Source organism: Hyperolius riggenbachi, chromosome 3 (genome assembly GCF_040937935.1).
Source record: "Hyperolius riggenbachi isolate aHypRig1 chromosome 3, aHypRig1.pri, whole genome shotgun sequence".
NCBI classification, from domain to species: domain Eukaryota; kingdom Metazoa; phylum Chordata; class Amphibia; order Anura; family Hyperoliidae; genus Hyperolius; species Hyperolius riggenbachi.
This window is the reverse complement of record NC_090648.1, coordinates 2,820,272-2,840,667: the sequence shown is the minus strand read 5'-3', so window position 1 is coordinate 2,840,667 and position 20,396 is coordinate 2,820,272. Positions and strand designations below refer to the sequence as shown.

The window sequence follows — 20,396 nt, the reverse complement described above, 5'->3', positions numbered from 1 at the left end:
TACAGGGAGGAACCTCTGGTGCCCTGTGCTAGGGCTGGTCAGGTGTAATGCTGCAGGATACAGTGAGGTGTACAGGGAGGAGCCTCTGATGCCCTGTGCTAGGGCTGGTCAGGCAGGTGTAATGCTGCAGGATACAGTGAGGTGTACAGGGAGGAGCCTCTGATGTCCTATGCTAGGGCTGGTCAGGTGTAATGCTGCAGGATACAGTGAGGTGTACAGGGAAGGGCCTCTGATGCCCTGTGCTAGGGCCGGTCAGGCAGAGTTGTGCTGTAGGACATAGTGAGGTGTGTGAAGGGTGAGGGAGGAGTCCCATGCAGTAATGTCAGGAGGCGGGGCCCCCTCAGGCTGGTCACATGATGTTGGCTGAAGCAGACACAGAAGTGGTAGAACCGGTCGGTTTGGGGACGCCCAGCTGCTCCCGGTAAGGAGTCACCTGCCTGTCATCCCTCTGCCCTCTATGAGGCCGCTGCTCTGCAGGACTGATTGGACTGGGTCTGCTGGGACTTGTAGTGCTCCCACATGTGCTGCCTCTGGCAAGAGTACCTGTCATGTACAGTATGGCCTCAGTTCTGGTAGCTGTGTGCGGTAACAGGATCCTACCTTGTGGCAATTCTGAGAGATTTCTGCATTTCCGAACATGCGGCAAGGGCGGGTATTTCAGCAGTAATAAGTGCTTAATTGCCTTCCATAAGTTAGGATGGTCTTTGGAAGGGGTTTTTTTTTGGGGGGGGGGGGGGGCCTTTACTTATGTAGCAACCCTTGGTAAGTAGATTTATAGACATTCCTTAAAAAGTTGTAAGTGCAGTAAATATTTGGAGTTTTATTTCTCCTATTGTTCTCTATAACAGGTTGAATAGAAAGTCCACTTAACACTGAGGAAGGAGCATAAATGGACTTTCCTGGCAGTTAGCCACGTGGGGCGCGGTGTATGGAGAATGGAGGCATCCCAGAGCAAGCAGAGGGAAAGCACAGGCCGGAGAGGCATGTATCACTTGTACGGGGAGATTGAACATCGGGGGGGGGGGGGGGGGGGGGGGATTAACACGACAGCGTTGGGGGGGGGGGGGGTTAGTAGATTGTCCTCAAATTGCATGCTGTTACCACACACACACCTAATTGAGCGAGTCGGCCCTACCTATTGCAGCATGTACTAATACAACCCAATTTTCATCCGATTAGATTCCAATAATCGGATCAGATGGTCGATCAGCCGCCTGTGTATGGCTACCTTTACACTAGATGAGATGGCGAACATTGAGGGTGTGTACCAGACTTGAGAATCGTAATGTTTCTACAAATGGTCACTGGCCTTTTCCAAATCCACAAGGAAGGCCTTTCACTGGCCAGTGCCATGCTGCTTACCAGTTTGCACAACGTTGGTGTAAACATTGGCATGATCAGCAGGTCATGTGACACCAGCTCTGGGCGGGTCCATATAAGTCACACGATAAGATGAGGCAAAATTTACACTTTTATTGAAAAAAAATATATATTTACAAAACAATCTACTAAAAATGTAAAACAGCTTACAAATATGACCGGGAACAAGGTTGTATGGACATCACGGCAGGTCGGCATCTCATATCCCCGCCCCCCCCCCCCCCTCCCCGGTATTACAAACCAAACAAACTGGGCTAAAATTCCTTGAAAATTGTGGAAAGGCACTAAGAAGCGGCAAGCTTGGAGCTCTGTGACAGTTCAGGTTACAGTTCCTTCCCTAAGGACCAGAAGATGCAAGGAGGCCAACCAGTATCAGTTCCATGCAGGCCATTCGTGCCATGTGCCCGCAGATCTCCTTCACAGAGCTGCACCATGGGAAGACATGACAGATGGACCCCAGGAGATTGCCACTAGATGGACATCCAGGAGATGGATCACACATAGTCCTTGCCGGTGGAAGCAGCCTTGGTCCGCGCTCCTCCGCTCTTTGGGTAGCCTTTGGTGTTGTAGCTAGTCTTCTTTGGGCATGAACAGGCCAAGAGGGCACCACCAAGTATAACCAAGAGTGATCCAGCCCAGCCAAGGAAGACGCCGGCACCAAACTCGTACCTGGAGAAGGAACAGAGGCGTAGAATCAGACACTTCTACTGAGATGGTCAATGACATGCAAATAATTTCAGCTTTGTATGCAAATCATATGCAGTAGCAGGAAGCACGTTTAATGGGACAGATCTGGATTGGATTGAGTGCTGGAGAATCTGGAAGAAGCCATAAGGGGAGGGGGGGGCTGTAAGCATGAGCTCTGTTCAGCATCCACATTCTAGACAAAACAGTGTTCAAGCTCCACACCCATCTCCCCAATACCCCCCCCCCCCCCCCCCATTGTGTGGAGTGCGGAATCCTAGCTGTGGAACTCATGCTGAGAGGACAGCTCTGGAGTGAGCAACACATCTGATCTGGTCTAACACAAAGTGCCCACAGCGAGATGATCGGGAGACCTCCGCTGACAAATGATCGTTCCGATCCATCAGGCCTGATCTTAAATCTAAAAGTCTACTTAGTAGCACTGAAAAGGCCTGGTGTATCTTTAACAGTTTCACAGCATCAGAACTTTTTTCTTATCCAACACTCATTTTTAGCTGCACAGAAGAAAAACTGCCCTGGCATTTTCCCCCTGATGCTGTGCAAAGCATGATGGGATTTCTGATATTGTTCTCGTTCAATTTTTTTGAATTTGAGATTTGAAGCCTAGCGTTTGCAGCTGTGAGGTGTGATCAGGACACAGGACAGTTGGAACTGTGTCTCATGCTCTGTCACTCATTTCAGCCAAAAAGATGGCTGCCATCATGAACAAGATGGCTGCCCCCATGAAATCACAAACATTTGCCTGTTCTTTTAAAACCGGTTGGGTACGAGATTACCTAACTTTTAATGAATATAACTAATGTAACTTAATGGCAGCATATTTGTTTAGGCAGAAGTTCCCCTTTAAAGAAGTAGTTTGTGGAGGAAAACTAAATGATTGCAGAAGCAGCGATTGCACTCATTTCCACAGGAGTGTATGGGGCTCACTCGCTCAGTGATACAACATGATCGCCACACAGTTTAACAATTTACTGTTTTTGTTAAATGAGTTTACACATCCCCAAAAAAAAAAAAAAAATTGTGAAAAAGGAGTCGCCTGTTGCAAAAAAGTATTTTGAATAATCACATGGTGAGTACTGGTATTATGGCAGCTATTAGGGGCACGACAGGTGCTTCATGACAAACTACCCTTAGCATGTGGCCAAAAAGATTTCAATCCGCTGATTTGCCTCAGGGAAGGAGCAGGTCTGCGGGTGCCTTAAAGGGAAGGTTCAGGAAGTGGGTAAGAAAAATCCATATCCACTTACCTGGGGCTTCCTCCAGCCCGTGGCAGGCAGGAAGTGCCCTCGCCGCCGCTCCGCAGGCTCCCAGTGGTCTCCGGCGGCAGACCCAACCTGGCCAGCTGCCAGGTCAGGCTCTTCTGCGCTCCACACGGGCATGCTGTCGTCATCGGACGTCCTCCGGGCTGTACTGCGTAGGCGCAGAACTACTGCGCAGTACAGCCCGGGGGACGTCCCACTCCCTGAACCTTCCCTTTAAAGCATTCATCTTATACACGCTACTGAAGATCACCTGACTCAATGGTGGACTGAGAAGCTGAAGGAACCAGATTGTAATGACTAGGTGTCTGACTAGAAGCAGAAGGCAATGGGCAAGGGGGTCTGACAAGCATGGAATACTCACTTTGTGTTGATGGGTGTCAGAGGGTTGTAGAAATCCCGGATAATCTGATTTCCATACCAGGAACAAGCAATGAGAGCAGCAAGACCTACAGGAGAGAAATACCAGTCAGCAGAGTCATCACAAGAGTCATCTACTACAGCTCAACACTGCCTAGTGATGCCTACCTCCACCACTCTGCTTATAGGTGGCTCAAGGGATGGGACAATTAGCTCAAGGGAACGGGACATTGGAGACTCAGACAGGGTTTTACTTCTGTCTTTTAGAATCCCCATCTGGTAATCCCTCCATGGGATAATTCTCTATAATAGACTGCAAACACTTACAGTAAAATTAAAATCTGGTTTATCTTTAAAGATCAGCGTTCTAGAAAGGAAGGCAAGTGACAGATTTATGGCTGACCGTTGTCTTCCCCACCAGAAGCCGGACCTCAGATGAAGGTGGATGTACTCACCAGCCAGCAGGAAGACGAACCCTCCAGTCATGGCAATCCGAGCTTTCTTCACCTTGTCATCTCCGCCACATTTCGTGCACTTCATCCCCATGGTGGAAATGGCCATACCGAACACCCCGAGCAGGATGGAGAGCACCATGAGGGCTCGGGTGGCCTGAAGAGCAGCTGAGGGGGGAAAGGAGACAGGTTAGACCACACATTACCCTACATAGGAGTACATCAGCTATGGTGAAGAGACCACATTACCCTAACATAGGAGTACATCAGCTATGGTGAAGACCACACATTACCCTACATAGTAAATCAGCTATGGTGAAGAGACCACACGTTACAAGTACATACAGCTATGGTGAAAAAGACCATGAGAAGATGGAGACCAGGTCGGACATACAAGTGGACCTCAGCAATTTCCGCTGGTGGATCATAGAGGGTTACAGACACACCTGTTTATTCCCTTCCTGATAGGCAGGGTGCATGATATAGGAACTGTTCCTTCACATATCTGAGGTAGTCAGTAGGTCCAACCAGCAGTCAGAATGAAGGCCTGATAGTGGAGAAGCTCCACCCACTTATTGGCCACATAAGAGACCACGCATTACATACTGTATATGGGGGTAATCAGATTCCATCAGAGATGGTCAATGTGGCAGCCATCGAGTGATATATGGACCACCTTAGCTGTTCAGAAGTCAGTGACAGCCAGGAGCTCTGCTCAGATATCAGATTACGCAGCCCACTGTGAGCGCTGTACCTCTCCCCCCCCCCCCCCCCTCCCATGGAGGACCCTGAAGCCCCCATACCAGAGCATGCTGGATCATGTCTCAAACAGCCACATTCTTCCCTGCTGCAGAGACACAACAGCCATCAAGTGACACCAGATACAGCCAATTACTACAGAACACATCTTCCCTGCATGACATGGTCAATATGGTGTGGCCCACTATGGGGGGGGGGGGGGGTAGTGATCGTATACACAGAGGGGGCCTGCACTGCCTGTATAGCTCAGATCAAGGGACACAGCTGTTAGGTTGACAATATTGCCAACTGGGCGACGCTACATTACCCACCAATTACTGGCCTATGCAGAGGACGTCTTACTAGCCTATAATCCTATGTACGAGAGAGTCAGGTCTTTAGTACCATCTCAAACCGCAAAATGAAGGCTTATAGAGCTGTGATCCTTGACATTGGCTGTGCCTAGAATGTGACCATCTCCACAAACAGATATTGCACATTTATCTGGAACAATCACCATCAGATACTGAGGCCTTCAAAACTAAGGACTTGTTAGAGTAATTCTGAAAACATTCAGGCAGACAGACTATTGATGCGAGTGGCATCGTCCCCATAATATTTTGGGCAGAATTGCAATATTAGAGTGCTGATTCTGCCAAGGATTTGGTTTGTGATGCCATGCTTGCTATTGGCCCTTCCCAACACCTGCCTTTCTGCTTTGGATAGAATGTTCCAGAGCTTTATCTGGGCTAGAACCCTCCAGAGATTAGTTTTACAATATTACAGCAAGAAGCAAAATGCTGGGGACTAGCAGCACCAGACATTCAGATAAAGGTAAAGAGGAAAATTAATACGCGACGACTTAATTTCATATTAAAAAAAAACAAAAAAAAAAACAAGATACCCAAGGAGAGGGAAGGCGCTGGGTCCCAATGATCCTTCCCTCTGCCGGTGCCCTCAGTGCAGCGCTGGCTCCCCCATTAACATCCCCCCGCCGCGGAAGACGTTGGGAGCAGAGTCCTCCTGAAGACAGGCAGCTCCATACTGCACATGTGTTATGGAAGGCGCTCGCACAGTATGGAGCGCCCAGTCTTAGGGAGGACTCTGGCTCCCCTGCTCACATCCCCCCGCCGCGGGGAGACGTCGGGAGCAGAGTCCTCCTGAAGACAGGCAGCTCCATACTGCACATGTGTTATGGAAGGCGCTCGCGCAGTATGAAGTGCCCAGTCTTAGGGAGGACTCTGGCTCCCCCGCTCACATCCCCCGCCGCGGGAGACGTTGGGAGTAGAGTCCTCCTGAAGACAGGCAGCTCCATACTGCACATGTGTTATGGAAGGCGCTCGCGCAGTATGGAGCGTCCAGTCTTAGGGAGGACTCTGGCTCCCCCGTTATCCCCCCGCCGCAGGGAGACGTCGGGAGCAGAGTCCTCCTGAAGACAGGCAGCTCCATACTGCACATGTGTTATGGAAGGCGCTCGCGCAGTATGAAGTGCCCAGTCTTAGGGAGGACTCTGGCTCCCCCGTTATCATCCCCCCGCCGCGGGGAGACGTCGGGAGCAGAGTCCTCCTGAAGACAGGCAGCTCCATACTGCACATGTGTTATGGAAGGCGCTCGCGCAGTATGGAGCGTCCAGTCTTAGGGAGGACTCTGGCTCCCCCGTTATCCCCCCGCCGCGGGGAGACGTCGGGAGCAGAGTCCTCCTGAAGACAGGCAGCTCCATACTGCACATGCGTTATGGAAGGCGCTCGCGCAGTATGGAGCGCCCAGTCTTAGGGAGGACTCTGGCTCCCCCGTTATCCCCCCGCCGCGGGGAGACGTCGGGAGCAGAGTCCTCCTGAAGACAGGCAGCTCCATACTGCACGTGTTATGGAAGGCGCTCGCACAGTATGGAGCGCCCAGTCTTAGGGAGGACTCTGGCTCCCCCGCTATCATCCCCCCGCCGCGGGAGACGTTGGGAGCAGAGTCCTCCTGAAGACAGGCAGCTCCATACTGCACATGTGTTATGGAAGGCGCTCGCACAGTATGGAGCGCCCATTCTTAGGGAGGACTCTGGCTCCCCCGTTATCATCCCCCCGCCGCGGGAGACGTTGGGAGCAGAGTCCTCCTGAAGACAGGCAGCTCCATACTGCACATGTGTTATGGAAGGCGCTCGCACAGTATGGAGCGCCCAGTCTTAGGGAGGACTCTGGCTCCCCAGTTATCATCCCCCCGCCGCGGGAGACGTCGGGAGCAGAGTCCTCCTGAAGACAGGCAGCTCCATACTGCACATGTGTTATGGAAGGCGCTCGCACAGTATGGAGCGCCCAGTCTTAGGGAGGACTCTGGCTCCCCCACTCACATACCCCCCGCCGCGGGAGACGTTGGGAGCAGAGTCCTCCTGAAGACAGGCAGCTCCATACTGCACATGTGTTATGGAAGGCGCTCGCACAGTATGGAGCGCCCAGTAGGGAGGACTCTGGCTCCCCCGCTCACATCCCCCCGCCGCAGGAGACGTTGGGAGCAGAGTCCTCCTGAAGACAGGGCAGCTCCATACTGCACATGCGTGATTGAAGGCGCTCGCACAGTATGGAGCGCCCAGTCTCAGGGAGGACTCTGGCTCCCAAAGACTTTCTGAAATAAACTTCGCTGGCGGAAGGAGTAGTATTTGACCAATATAGACAATTACTGCTCCTGGGACAGCGCTGCACTGCGGGCACCGGGAGAGGACGGCTCATTAGGACTCAGAGCTTAAGTATCTGGTTTCTTTTTTATCAAGCGGTTCCCAATGACTTTAAAATACCACTAGCGCGAAAAATGTAAAATACGTGTAAACGTATACAAACTAGTAGTATTTTTCTTCCAGAGTAAACTGAGCCATAAATGACTTTTCTCCTTTGTTGCTGTCCCACTAGTTAGTAGAAATCTGACAGAACCGACAGGTTTTGGGCTAGTCCATCTCTTACTTACCTCTCGCTTTTTAAAAAAAACTTAATATGAGTAAAACTGAACTAATAGTTTTTCCACCATCTTTGTCCACCTCCTTGCCCGATATTACAATAAGTGTTAATAGCACTCCTATAACTTCAGTTCCCAAAGCACGGTGCTTGGGGGTAACATTTGATTCTTCCTTCTCATTTATTCCTCACATCAACTCCCTAACCAGCTCCTGTCATCTCCAACTCAAAAACACTCATCTGACCTCTCTCCCATGACAACCAAAATGTTAGTTGGAAGTCCACCAAGCAATTTCAATAGTCCAAGATATAAGAGCGTGTACTAACAAGCACCCCTCCAACCTGTACTGAACTTGGCAGCTCATCTCATTCATCTCTCCTCTCGCTCTTCCTCTGCCAAGCTCTTCACTGGCTGCCAATTAACCAGAGGATTCAGTTCAACCTCCTAACCCTAACCTACAAAGCTCTCCACAATCTCCCCTGTACATCTCACTCTTTTCCAGATACCAATCCAACCACAATCTCAGATCTGCACAGGACCTTCTTCTGGCCTCTTTAATTACCTCCTCACGTTCACATATACAAGACTTCTCACAAGCCTCACCCCTCTGGAATGCCCTTCCACAACACATCTGTCACTCTCCAATCTTTGATATATTGAAATGCTTCCTCAAAACTCACTGCCCCAACCTAAAAACACTGCGTCTGGGTAGGAATATTGTATACTACCCCCTCTTCCCCCCCCCCCCCCTCTCCTAGATTGTATGTTTGCAAGGGCAGGGCTCTCACCTTCCTGTGTCTTGAAATTTTTTACACATTTTATTCATGTTACTTTTGTCACTGTCATAACCAATTCTGAATTTGTAGGAGGTTGGGACCTTCAGGTACCAGGAATATCTGGATTGCGTGACCATAGACTATGGTAGGACATTAGATGACCCTGTATGTACTCTGTAGGGTTCTCAGCCTGGTTCAGGTAGGAGGTTGGGACCTTCAGGTACCAGGGATATCTGGATTGCGTGACCATGGACTGTGGTAGGACAGATGCCCCTGGCTCTGTACTCTGTAGGGTTCTCAGCTTGGCTCAGGTATGTAGGGACAGGTAGAAGGTTGGATCTGGATTGTGTGACCATGGACTGTGGTAGGACAGTTGCCCCTGGCTCTGTACTCTGTAGGGTTCTCAGCCTGGCTCAGGTATGTAGGGACAGGTAGAAGGTTGGATCTGGATTGCATGACCATGGACTGTGGTAGGACAGATGCCCCTGGCTCTGTACTCTGTAGGGTTCTCAGCTTGGCTCAGGTATGTAGGGACAGGCAGAAGGTTGGATCTGGATTGCGTGACCTTGCTGAGGAACATTTCCAGGTGGTGAGTCAGGGAGCAGCTATGAGGCCTCATTGTGTAACACAGGAGGTTGCCTGGTCTTAGGCTTCAGTACTGAGAGGAGCTGAGTCAGTGCTGCTATTACAGTGCAGCAGGCAGCCGGTCTAAGGTGACAGCAGGGTGTGACGCTCCCGGGGGAGGGGAGAGTTTCACAGAAACTGAAAGAGGTAAACACAAGAGGAAGTCCCCCCCCCCCCCCCTCACACAATACTGGACATCGGCCACCGATACCACAGAGTATCGCCTGCAGGGTCACATGTGGACAGCACTGACATACAGGACATCGGCCACCGATACCACAGGGTCACTCCCAGCAGAGTATCGCCTGCAGGGTCACATGTGGACAGCACTGACATCATACAAGATACATGGCAGAAGGGTTACAGAAGATCCTGCCTGGACTATCATTACAGATTTATAAACTTTCAGGGTCGGAGGACATGCGATCAGTCGGACGCACAGTCGCCCCCAGGTGGCCACACACAGCAAGACCGCCACACAACCTGCCAATAACGTGAATGTGTAAATGGTGTATTCCCAGCATAACATTTTTACTGACACGTTACCGCACTTTCATCACTTTTTACTGCAAACAGTAATTTCAGGCAGAAAACCTTGTGAATGTAAACACAACCATACCGCATTCGGTAATTTCCCGACATTTGGTTACTGAATGAGGCACCATACAATTTTCTGGCAGATCTATTTCCAACATGTCCCATCTGAGTTTAGATCAAATTTTCGATCTTGCGATTGTTTATTCAGTTCCATGAAAAGCGATAAACAAAAAAAACAAAAAAAAAACGAAATTCAGATCAAACATGTTGGAAATCGATCTAGCAGGTAACTACCAGAAAATTGTATGCTGTGTACCGAATTAAGCAAGCGCTCCAATAAACAGCGCTGTATGAAAGTCAAGTTGTCCATGTCTGTATACACCGGCACGGCACACGGGCTCAGCACACCCCCAACACGGCACACGGGCTCAGCACACCCCCAACACGGCACACGGGCTCAGCACACCCCCAACACGGCACACGGGCTCAGCACACCCCCAACACGGCACACGGGCTCAGCACACACCAGCAGGGAAGCTTATATAAGCTCCATATATCAGAGCTTACACAGGTGTCACTCCAGTAGCAGCATATCCCGCTATACACGTCTCCACCCCAGATAAGCGGGTTATCAGGTCTCACACTGACTTATCAGCACCGATAAGGCATAACGGAACGCAGCACATGCCAGGAGTGTGCTGATCTCATGCAGAGAACGGTACCATCTACAGGGGGCATTGTGTGCGGAGGAGGGGGAGGCAGGCTCTGCAGGCCCAGATCCAGTTTCAGTTACAGGGAGGGGTGAGAGAATGAGCAGAAGTTCAGCCTCAAACCGGTCTGACTAGTTCAGGGTGGAAAGCAGAAGAGCCACCGCCCCACCGTGCCGTCCTCACTGCCAACTGCTGCCTGGGAGAGGCCTACAGGGCACAAGGGCAAACACCAACCCACCCCCTGCCAACCACTGCCTGGAGAGGCCTACAGGGCACAAGGGCAAACACAAACCATCCCTCCTGCCAGTCACTGCCTGGGAGAGGCCTACAGGGCACAGGGGCAACCGCCAACCATCCTTCCTGCCAACCACTGCCTGGGAGAAGCCTACAGGGCACAGGGGCAACCACCAACCATCCCTCCTGCCAACCACTGCATGGGAGAGGCCTACAGAGCACAGGGGCAAACACCAAGAATCCCCCTGCCAACCACTGCCTGGGAGAGGCCTACAGGGCACAGGGGCAAACACCAACCATCCCCCCCCCCCTGCCAACCACTGCCTGGGAGAGGTCTACAGGGCACAGGGGCAAACACCAACCATCCCTCCTGCCAACCACTGCCTGGAGAGGCCTACAGGGCACAGGGGCAACCACCAACCACCCCTCTGCCAACCACTGCCTAGGAGAGGCCTACAGGGTACAGGGGCAACCAACCATCCCCCTGCCAACCACTGCCTGGGAGAGGCCTACAGGGCACAGGGGCAACCACCAACCATCCCTCCTGCCAACCACTGCCTGGGAGAGGCCTACAGGGCACAGGGCAACCACCAACCACCCCCTCTGCCAACCACTGCCTAGGAGAGGCCTACAGGGCACAGGGGCAACCACCAACCAACCCCTGCCTGGGAGAGGACTACAGGGCACAGGGGCAAACACCAACCATCCCCCTCCCAACCACTGCCTGAAGAGGCCTACAGGGTACAGGGGCAACCACCAACCATCCCCCTGCCAACCACTGCCTGGGAGAGGCCTACAGGGCACAGGGGCAACCACCAACCATCCCTCCTGCCAACCACTGCCTGGAGAGGCCTACAGGGCACAGGGGCAACCACCAACCACCCCCTCTGCCAACCACTGCCTAGGAGAGGCCTACAGGGCACAGGGGCAACCACCAACCAACCCCTGCCTGGGAGAGACTACAGGGCACAGGGGCAAACACCAACCATCCCCCTCCCAACCACTGCCTGGAAGAGGCCTACAGGGTACAGGGGCAACCACCAACCATCCCCCTGCCAACCACTGCCTGGGAGAGGCCTACAGGGCACAGGGGCAACCACCAGCCATCCCCTGCCAACCACTGCTGGGAGAGGCCTACAGGGCACAGGGGCAACCACCAGCCATCCCTCCTGCCAACCACTGCCTGGGAGAAGCCTACAGGGCACAGGGGCAACCACCAGCCATCCCTCCTGCCAACCACTGCCTGGGAGAAGCCTACAGGGCACAGGGGCAACCACCAGCCATCCCTCCTGCCAACCACTGCCTGGGAGAAGCCTACAGGGCACAGGGGCAACCACCAACCATCCCTCCTGCCAACCACTGCCTGGGAGAGGCCTACAGGGCACAGGGGCAACCACCAACCACCCCTCCTGCCAACCACTGCCTGGGAGAGGCCTACAGAGCACAGGGGCAACCAACAACCACCCCCCCTGCCAACCACTGCCTGGGAGAGGCCTACAGGGCACAGGGGCAAACACCAACCATCCCTCTGCCAACCACTGCCTAGGAGAGGCCTACAGGGCACAGGGGCAACCGCCAACCATCCCTCCTGCCAACCACTGCCTGGGAGAGGCCTACAGGGCACAAGGGCAACCACAAACCATCCCCCTGCCAACCACTGCCTGGAAGAGGCCTACAGGACACAGGGGCAACCACCAACCATCCCCCTGCCAACCACTGCCTGGAGAGGCCTACAGGGCACAGGGCAAACACCGACCATATCCCCCCCCCCCCCTGCCAACCACTGCCTGGGAGAGGCCTACAGGGTACAAGGGCAACCACCAACCATCCCCCTGCCAACCACTGCATGGGAGAGGCCTACAGGGCACAGGGGTAACCACCAACCATCCCCCTGCCAACCACTGCCTGGGAGAGGCCTACAGGGTACAGGGGAAACCACCAACCATCCCTCATGCCAACCACTGCCTGGGAGAGGCCTACAGGGCACAGGGGCAACCAGCAACACCCCCTGCCAAACACTGCCTGGGAGAGGCCTACAGGGCACAGGGGCAACCACCAACCAACCCCTGCCAACCACTGCCTGGGAGAGGCTTACAGGGCACAGGGGCAAACACCAACCATCCCTCCTGCCAACCACTGCCTGGGAGAGGCCTACAGGGCACAGGGGCAAACACCAACCATATCCCCCCCCCCCCCCCCCGCCAACCACTGCCTGGGAGAGGCCTACAGGGTACAGGGGCAACCACCATCCCCCTGCCAACCACTGCCTGGGAGAGGCCTACAGGGCACAGGGGCAACACAGGGCACAGGGGCAACCACCAACCATCCCTCCTGCCAACCACTGCCTGGGAGAGGCCTACAGGGCACAGGGGCAACCAGCAACCACCCCCCTGCCAAACACTGCCTGGGAGAGGCCTACAGGGCACAGGGGCAACCACCAACCAACCCCTGCCAACCACTGCCTGGGAGAGGCTTACAGGGCACAGGGGCAAACACCAACCATCCCTCCTGCCAACCACTGCCTGGGAGAGGCCTACAGGGCACAGGGGCAAACACCAACCATATCCCCCCCCCTGCCAACCACTGCCTGGGAGAGGCCTACAGGGTACAGGGGCAACCAACCATCCCCCTGCCAACCACTGCCTGGGAGAGGCCTACAGGGCACAGGGGCAACCACCAACCATCCCTCCTGCCAACCACTGCCTGGGAGAGGCCTACAGGGCACAGGGGCAAACACCAACCATCCCTCCTGCCAACCACTGCCTGGGAGAAGCCTACAGGGCACAGGGGCAAACACCAACCATCCCTCCTGCCAACCAATGCCTGGGAGAGGCCTACAGGGCACAGGGGCAACCACCAACCATCCCTCCTGCCAACCACTGCCTGGGAGAGGCCTACAGGGCACAAGGGCAACCACCAACCATCCATCCTGCCAACCACTGCCTGGGAGAGGCCTACAGGGTACAAGGGCAACCACCAACCATCCCCCTGCCAACCACTGCATGGGAGAGGCCTACAGGGCACAGGGGCAACCACCAACCATCCCCCTGCCAACCACTGCCTGGGAGAGGCCTACAGGGAAGAGGGGCAAACACCAACCATCCCTCCTGCCAACCACTGCCTGGGAGAGGCCTACAGGGCACAGGGGCAAACACCACCCACTGCCTGGGAGAGGCCTACAGGGCACAGGGGCAACCACCAACCACCCCTCCTGCCAACCACTGCCTGGGAGAGGCCTACAGGGCACAGGGGCAACCACCAACCACCCCTCCTGCCAACCACTGCCTGGGAGAGGTCTACTGGGCACAGGGGCAAACACCCAACCATCCCTCCTGCCAACCACTGCCTGGGAGAGGCATACAGGGCACAGGGGAAAACACCAACCATCCCCCTGCCAACCACTGCCTGGGAGAGGCCTACAGGGCACAGGGGCAACCACCAACCATCCCTCTTGCCAACCGCTGCCTGGGAGAGGCCTACAGGGCACAGGGGCAACCACCAACCATCCCCCTGCCAACCACTGCCTGGGAGAGGCCTACAGGGTACAAGGGCAACCACCAACCATCCCTCTTGCCAACCGCTGCCTGGGAGAGGTCTACAGGGCACAGGGGCAAACACCAACCATCCCCCTGCCAACCACTGCCTGGGAGAGGCCTACAGGGCACAGGGGCAACCACCAACCATCCCTCTTGCCAACCGCTGCCTGGGAGAGGTCTACAGGGCACAGGGGCAACCACCAACCATCCCCCTGCCAACCGCTGCCTGGGAGAGGCCTACAGGGCACAGGGGCAACCACCAACCATCCCTCCTGCCAACCACTGCCTGGGAGAGGCCTACAGGGCACAGGGGCAAACACCAAGCATCCCTCCTGCCAACCACCGCCTGGGAGAGGCCTACAGGGCACAGGGGCAACCACCAACCATCCCTCCTGCCAACCACCGCCTGGGAGAGGCCTACAGGGCACAGGGGCAACCACCAACCATCCCTCCTGCCAACCACTGCCTGGGAGAAGCCTACAGGGCACAGGGGCAAACACCAACCATCCCCTGCCAACCACTGCCTGGGAGAGGCCTACAGGGCACAGGGGCAAACACCAACCATCCCTCCTGCCAACCACTGCCTGGGAGAGGCCTACAGGGCACAGGGGCAACCACCAACCATCCCCCCCCGCCAACCACTGCCTGGGAGAGGCCTACAGGGCACAGGGGCAACCACCAACCATCCCTCGTGCCAACCACTGCCTGGGTGAGGCCTACAGGGCACAGGGGCAACCACCAACCATCCCCCTCCCCACCACCAACCACTGCCTGGGAGAGGCCCCTCTAAACCTCATTATACGTACACTATACATACATAGACATAACTACGGTAAGATTAGACTGAGCTCCTCTGAGGACAGTCAGTGACATGACTATGTACTCTGTAATGTGCTGCAGGAGATGTCAGTGCTATATAAATACATAATAATAATATGGTAAGGCATTAGACTATGACTATGGTAGGATTACAGTGTGAGCTCCTCTGAGGACAGTCAGTGACATGACTATGTACTCTGTAATGTGCTGCAGGAGATGTCAGTGCTATATAAATACATAATAATAATATGGTAGGACATTAGACTATGACTATGGTAGGATTAGAGTGTGAGCTCCTCTGAGGACAGTCAGTGACATGACTATGTACTCTGTAATGTGCTGCAGAAGATGTCAGTGATATATAAATACATAATAATAATATGGGAGGACATTAGACTATGACTATCGTAGAATTAGAGTGTGAGCTCCTCTGAGGACAGTCAGTGACATGACTATGTACTCTGTACAGTGCTGCAGAAGATGTCAGTGCTATATAAATACATAATAATAATATGGTAGGACATTAGACTATGACTATGGTAGGATTAGAGTGTGGGCTCCTCTGAGGACAGTCAGTGACATAACTATGTACTCTGTACAGTGCTGCAGAAGATGCTAGTGCTATGAATACTAAGTAAGAATAGTAAACCTTGCACTGGAGCTGGCCAGTGAGAAAGGGGGATAGTAATACAGTATAGGGGGGGGGGGGGGATATATGGAGGGGTGATGGGGTAGTAGTAGGGCACAGTAGTGACGTCACACTCACCGTCCAGCTGCAGCAGCGAGTCATAGACCTTGCACTGGATCTGGCCGGTGCTCTGGGTGGGTGTGGGGGGGGGGGGGGGGGATATATGGAGGGGTGATGGGGTAGTAGTAGGGCACAGTAGTGACGTCACACTCACCGTCCAGCTGCAGCAGCGAGTCATAGACCTTGCACTGGATCTGGCCGGTGCTCTGGGTGGGGGGGGGGGGGGGGAGGGGGTAATAGTGGTATATGGGGGGGGGTATATGATGACGTCACACTCACCGTCCAGCTGCAGCAGCGAGTCATAGACCTTGCACTGGATCTGGCCGGTGCTCTGGGTGGAGGGGGGGTAATAGTGGTATATGGGGGATGGGGGGGTATATGATGACGTCGCACTCACCGTCCAGCTGTAATAAGGAGTCATAGACCTTGCACTGGATCTGGCCGGTGCTCTGGGTGGGGGGGGGGGGGGGGGAATAGTGGTATATTTGGGGGGGGGGGGGGGGGGGGGAAGGGGGTAATAGTGGTATATGGGGGGGTATATGATGACGTCACACTCACCGTCCAGCTGTAATAAGGAGTCATAGACCTTGCACTGGATCTGGCCGGTGCTCTGGGTGGGGGGGGGGGGTAGTGGTATATATGGGGGGGGTAATAGTGGTATATGGGGGGGGTATATGATGACGTCACACTCACCGTCCAGCTGTAATAAGGAGTCATAGACCTTGCACTGGATCTGGCCGGTGCTCTGGGTGGGGGGGGGGGGGTAGTGGTATATATGGGGGGGGGTAATAGTGGTATATGGGGGGGGGTATATGATGACGTCACACTCACCGTCCAGCTGTAATAAGGAGTCATAGACCTTGCACTGGATCTGGCCGGTGCTCTGGGTGGGGGTGGGGGGGGGGTATATGGAGGGGTGATGGGGGTAGTAGTTGTAGTAGGGCACAGTAGTGACGTCACACTCACCGTCCAGCTGCAGCAGCGAGTCATAGACCTTGCACTGGATCTGGCCGGTGCTCTGGGTGGGTGGGTGGGATATATGGAGGGGTGATGAGGGTAGTAGTTGTAGTAGGGCACAGTAGTGACGTCACACTCACCGTCCAGCTGTAATAGCGAGTCATAGACCTTGCACTGGATCTGGCCGGTGCTCTGGGTGGGGGGGGGGGGGGGTACATGGAGGGGTGATGGGGGTAGTAGTTGTAGTAGGGCACAGTAGTGACGTCACACTCACCGTCCAGCTGCAGCAGCGAGTCATAGACCTTGCACTGGATCTGGCCGGTGCTCTGGGTGGGGGTGGGGGGGGGGGGGGGGGGTACATGGAGGGGTGATGGGGGTAGTAGTTGTAGTAGGGCACAGTAGTGACGTCACACTCACCGTCCAGCTGCAGCAGCGAGTCATAGACCTTGCACTGGATCTGGCCGGTGCTCTGGGTGGGGGTGGGGGGGGGTATATGGAGGGGTGATGGGGGTAGTAGTTGTAGTAGGGCACAGTAGTGACGTCACACTCACCGTCCAGCTGCAGCAGCGAGTCATAGACCTTGCACTGGATCTGGCCGGTGCTCTGGGTGGGTGGGTGGGATATATGGAGGGGTGATGAGGGTAGTAGTTGTAGTAGGGCACAGTAGTGACGTCACACTCACCGTCCAGCTGTAATAGCGAGTCATAGACCTTGCACTGGATCTGGCCGGTGCTCTGGGTGGGGGGGGGGGGGTACATGGAGGGGTGATGGGGGTAGTAGTTGTAGTAGGGCACAGTAGTGACGTCACACTCACCGTCCAGCTGTAATAAGGAGTCATAGACCTTGCACTGGATCTGGCCGGTGCTCTGGGTGGGGGTGGGGGGGGGGTATATGGAGGGGTGATGGGGGTAGTAGTTGTAGTAGGGCACAGTAGTGACGTCACACTCACCGTCCAGCTGCAGCAGCGAGTCATAGACCTTGCACTGGATCTGGCCGGTGCTCTGGGTGGGGGGGGGGAATATATGGAGGGGTGATGAGGGTAGTAGTTGTAGTAGGGCACAGTAGTGACGTCACACTCACCGTCCAGCTGCAGCAGCGAGTCATAGACCTTGCACTGGATCTGGCCGGTGCTCTGGGTGGCGCAGGTCATCCACAGTCCCTGGTAAATGGCCACCGCGGTGATGATGGAGTCCCCGGCATAGGAGGACATCCGCCACTGAGGCATGATGGTCGCAGCGATCAGCCCGATCCAGCCCAGCAGAGACATGACAAAGCCCAGCATCTGCAGCCCCGAATTCGCCATCCTGATCCTCCGCGATCCGACCAACAATGCCGCACCTGGGCCCGCCGCCCCAATATATACCCGCCCCGCCCCCCCTCACAGGTAGCCCCGCCCCCCACACACAGGTGAGACGCCGCCGCCGCGCTGGTATCGCTTCCTGCAGCGTGACGTCACCGATACCGGCCCCGCCCCCTCACCGGCACACAGAGAGAGACACCTGCGTGACGTCACCGATACTGCCCGCCGTCCTCATTGTGTGTAACTAACTGCTGTTTCCTATCTGACCCTCCGGGCTGTGACGTCACCAATAGCCCCACTAACTGCCCCCTGTCATACCCCTCTAACTGCCGTAACCCACTGCCCCTCTAACTGCCCCCCTGTCATACCCCTCTAACTGCCATAACTCACTGCCCCTCTAACTGCCATAACCCACTGCACCCCTGTCATACCCCTCTAACTGCCATAACCCACTGCCCGTCTAACTGCCCCCCCTGTCATACCCCTCTAACTGCCATAACCCACTGCCCCTCTAACTGCCATAACCCACTGCACCCCTGTCATACCCCTCTATCTGCCATAACCCACTGCCCCTCTAACTGCCCCCCCTGTCATACCCCTCTAACTGCCATAACTCACTGCCCGTCTAACTGCCATAACTCACTGCCCCTCTAACTGCCCCCCTTGTCATACCCCTCTAACTGCCATAACCCACTGCCCCTCTAACTGCCCCTCTGCCACACCCAATCGCCCCTCTGCCACACCCCTCTAACTGCCAGTCTAACTGCCATAACCCACTGCCCCTCTAACTACCCCTCTGTCACACCCCATCGCCCCTCTGCCACACCCCTCTAAGTGCCCGTCTAACTGCCATAACTCACTGCCCCTCTAACTGCCCCCCTTGTCATACCCCTCTAACTGCCATAACCCACTGCCCCTCTAACTGCCCCTCTGCCACACCCAATCGCCCCTCTGCCACACCCCTCTAACTGCCAGTCTAACTGCCATAACCCACTGCCCCTCTAACTGCCCCTCTGCCACACCCAATCGCCCCTCTGCCACACCCCTCTAACTGCCAGTCTAACTGCCATAACCCACTGCCCCTCTAACTACCCCTCTGTCACACCCCATCGCCCCTCTGCCACACCCCTCTAACTGCCCGTGTAACTGCCATAACCCACTGCCCCTCTAACTGCCCCCCTGTCATACCCCTCTAACTGCAATAACCCACTGCCCCTCTAACTACCCCTCTGTCACACCCCATCGCCCCTCTGTCACATCCCTCTAACTGCCCATCTAACTGCCATAACCCGCTGCCCATCTAACTGCCCCTATATCACATCTAACTGCCTCACATCTCCACTGCCCCTCTGTCATGCCCCTCTAACCATCCCTCTATCATCCCTCACCGCTCTTCCGTAACACCCCACCTCCCCTTTATCATAACCCACTGCCCCTCTAACTGCCATTGTGGCATCACTGGCATGGCCGTGGCCTGCCACAAAGGAACAAATACTGGCTTCTCTGGGAACAGAGGGGTAACATCAGGGCCGGTTCTAGACCTTTTGGTGCTTGAGGAAGACTTGTGAGGAATCTGCGCCCCCAAACCCCGCCCCCCCATTTGAAATTATCCAACAGCAACCAACAAGTTAGCACCGCACGTTATAGCTGTAGTGAACACCCCAAAAAACACCTTCCATATAGGTAGGTAGCCAGGTATAGGTGCCCCCAGTTTTGGTAGCCAGGTACAGTTGTACCCTGTATAGGTTACCCAGGTACAGTTGCTGCCAGTATAGTTTAGCCAGGTACAGTTGCCCCCAGTATAGGTTAGCCAGGTACAGTTGCCCCAAGTATAGGTTAGCCAGGTACAGTTGTACCCAGTATAGGTTAGCCAGGTGCAGTTGCCCCCAGTATAGGTTAGCCAGGTACAGTTGCCCCAAGTATAGGTTAGCCAGGTGCAGTTGTACCCAGTATAGGTTAGCCAGGTACAGTTGCCCCCAGTATAGGTTAGCCAGGTGCAGTTGCTACCAGTATAGGTTAGCCAGGTACAGTTGCCCCAAGTATAGGTTAGCCAGGTACAGTTGTACCTTGTATAGGTTAGCCAGGTACAGTTGCCCCCAGTATAGGTTAGCCAGGTATAGTTGCCCCCAGTATAGGTTAACCAGGTGCAGTTGCTGCCAGTATAGGTTAGCTAGGTACAGTTGCCCCAAGTATAGGTTAGCCAGGTACAGTTGTACCCAGTATAGGTTATCCAGGTACAGTTGCCCCCAGTATAGGTTAGCCAGGTACAGTTGCTGCCAGTATAGATTAGCCAGGTACAGTTGCTGCCAGTATAGGTTAGCCAGGTA

The 20,396-nt window shown here is 54.7% G+C and overlaps 1 protein-coding gene across 1 annotated transcript; it reads right to left on the bottom strand.

Moving 5' to 3' along the window:
• Nucleotides 1-1,453: 1,453 nt before the first annotated feature.
• CLDN7 (claudin 7) lies at nt 1,454-18,108 on the bottom strand. The gene is made up of 4 exons (XM_068273806.1): nt 17,850-18,108; nt 4,160-4,324; nt 3,709-3,793; nt 1,454-2,049 (listed from the first exon to the last, which is right to left on the bottom strand). Exons 1-4 carry the CDS (start codon nt 18,070-18,072, stop codon nt 1,875-1,877), a joined length of 648 nt encoding a protein of 215 aa, XP_068129907.1. The 5' UTR covers nt 18,073-18,108; the 3' UTR covers nt 1,454-1,874.
• Nucleotides 18,109-20,396: the final 2,288 nt, after the last annotated feature.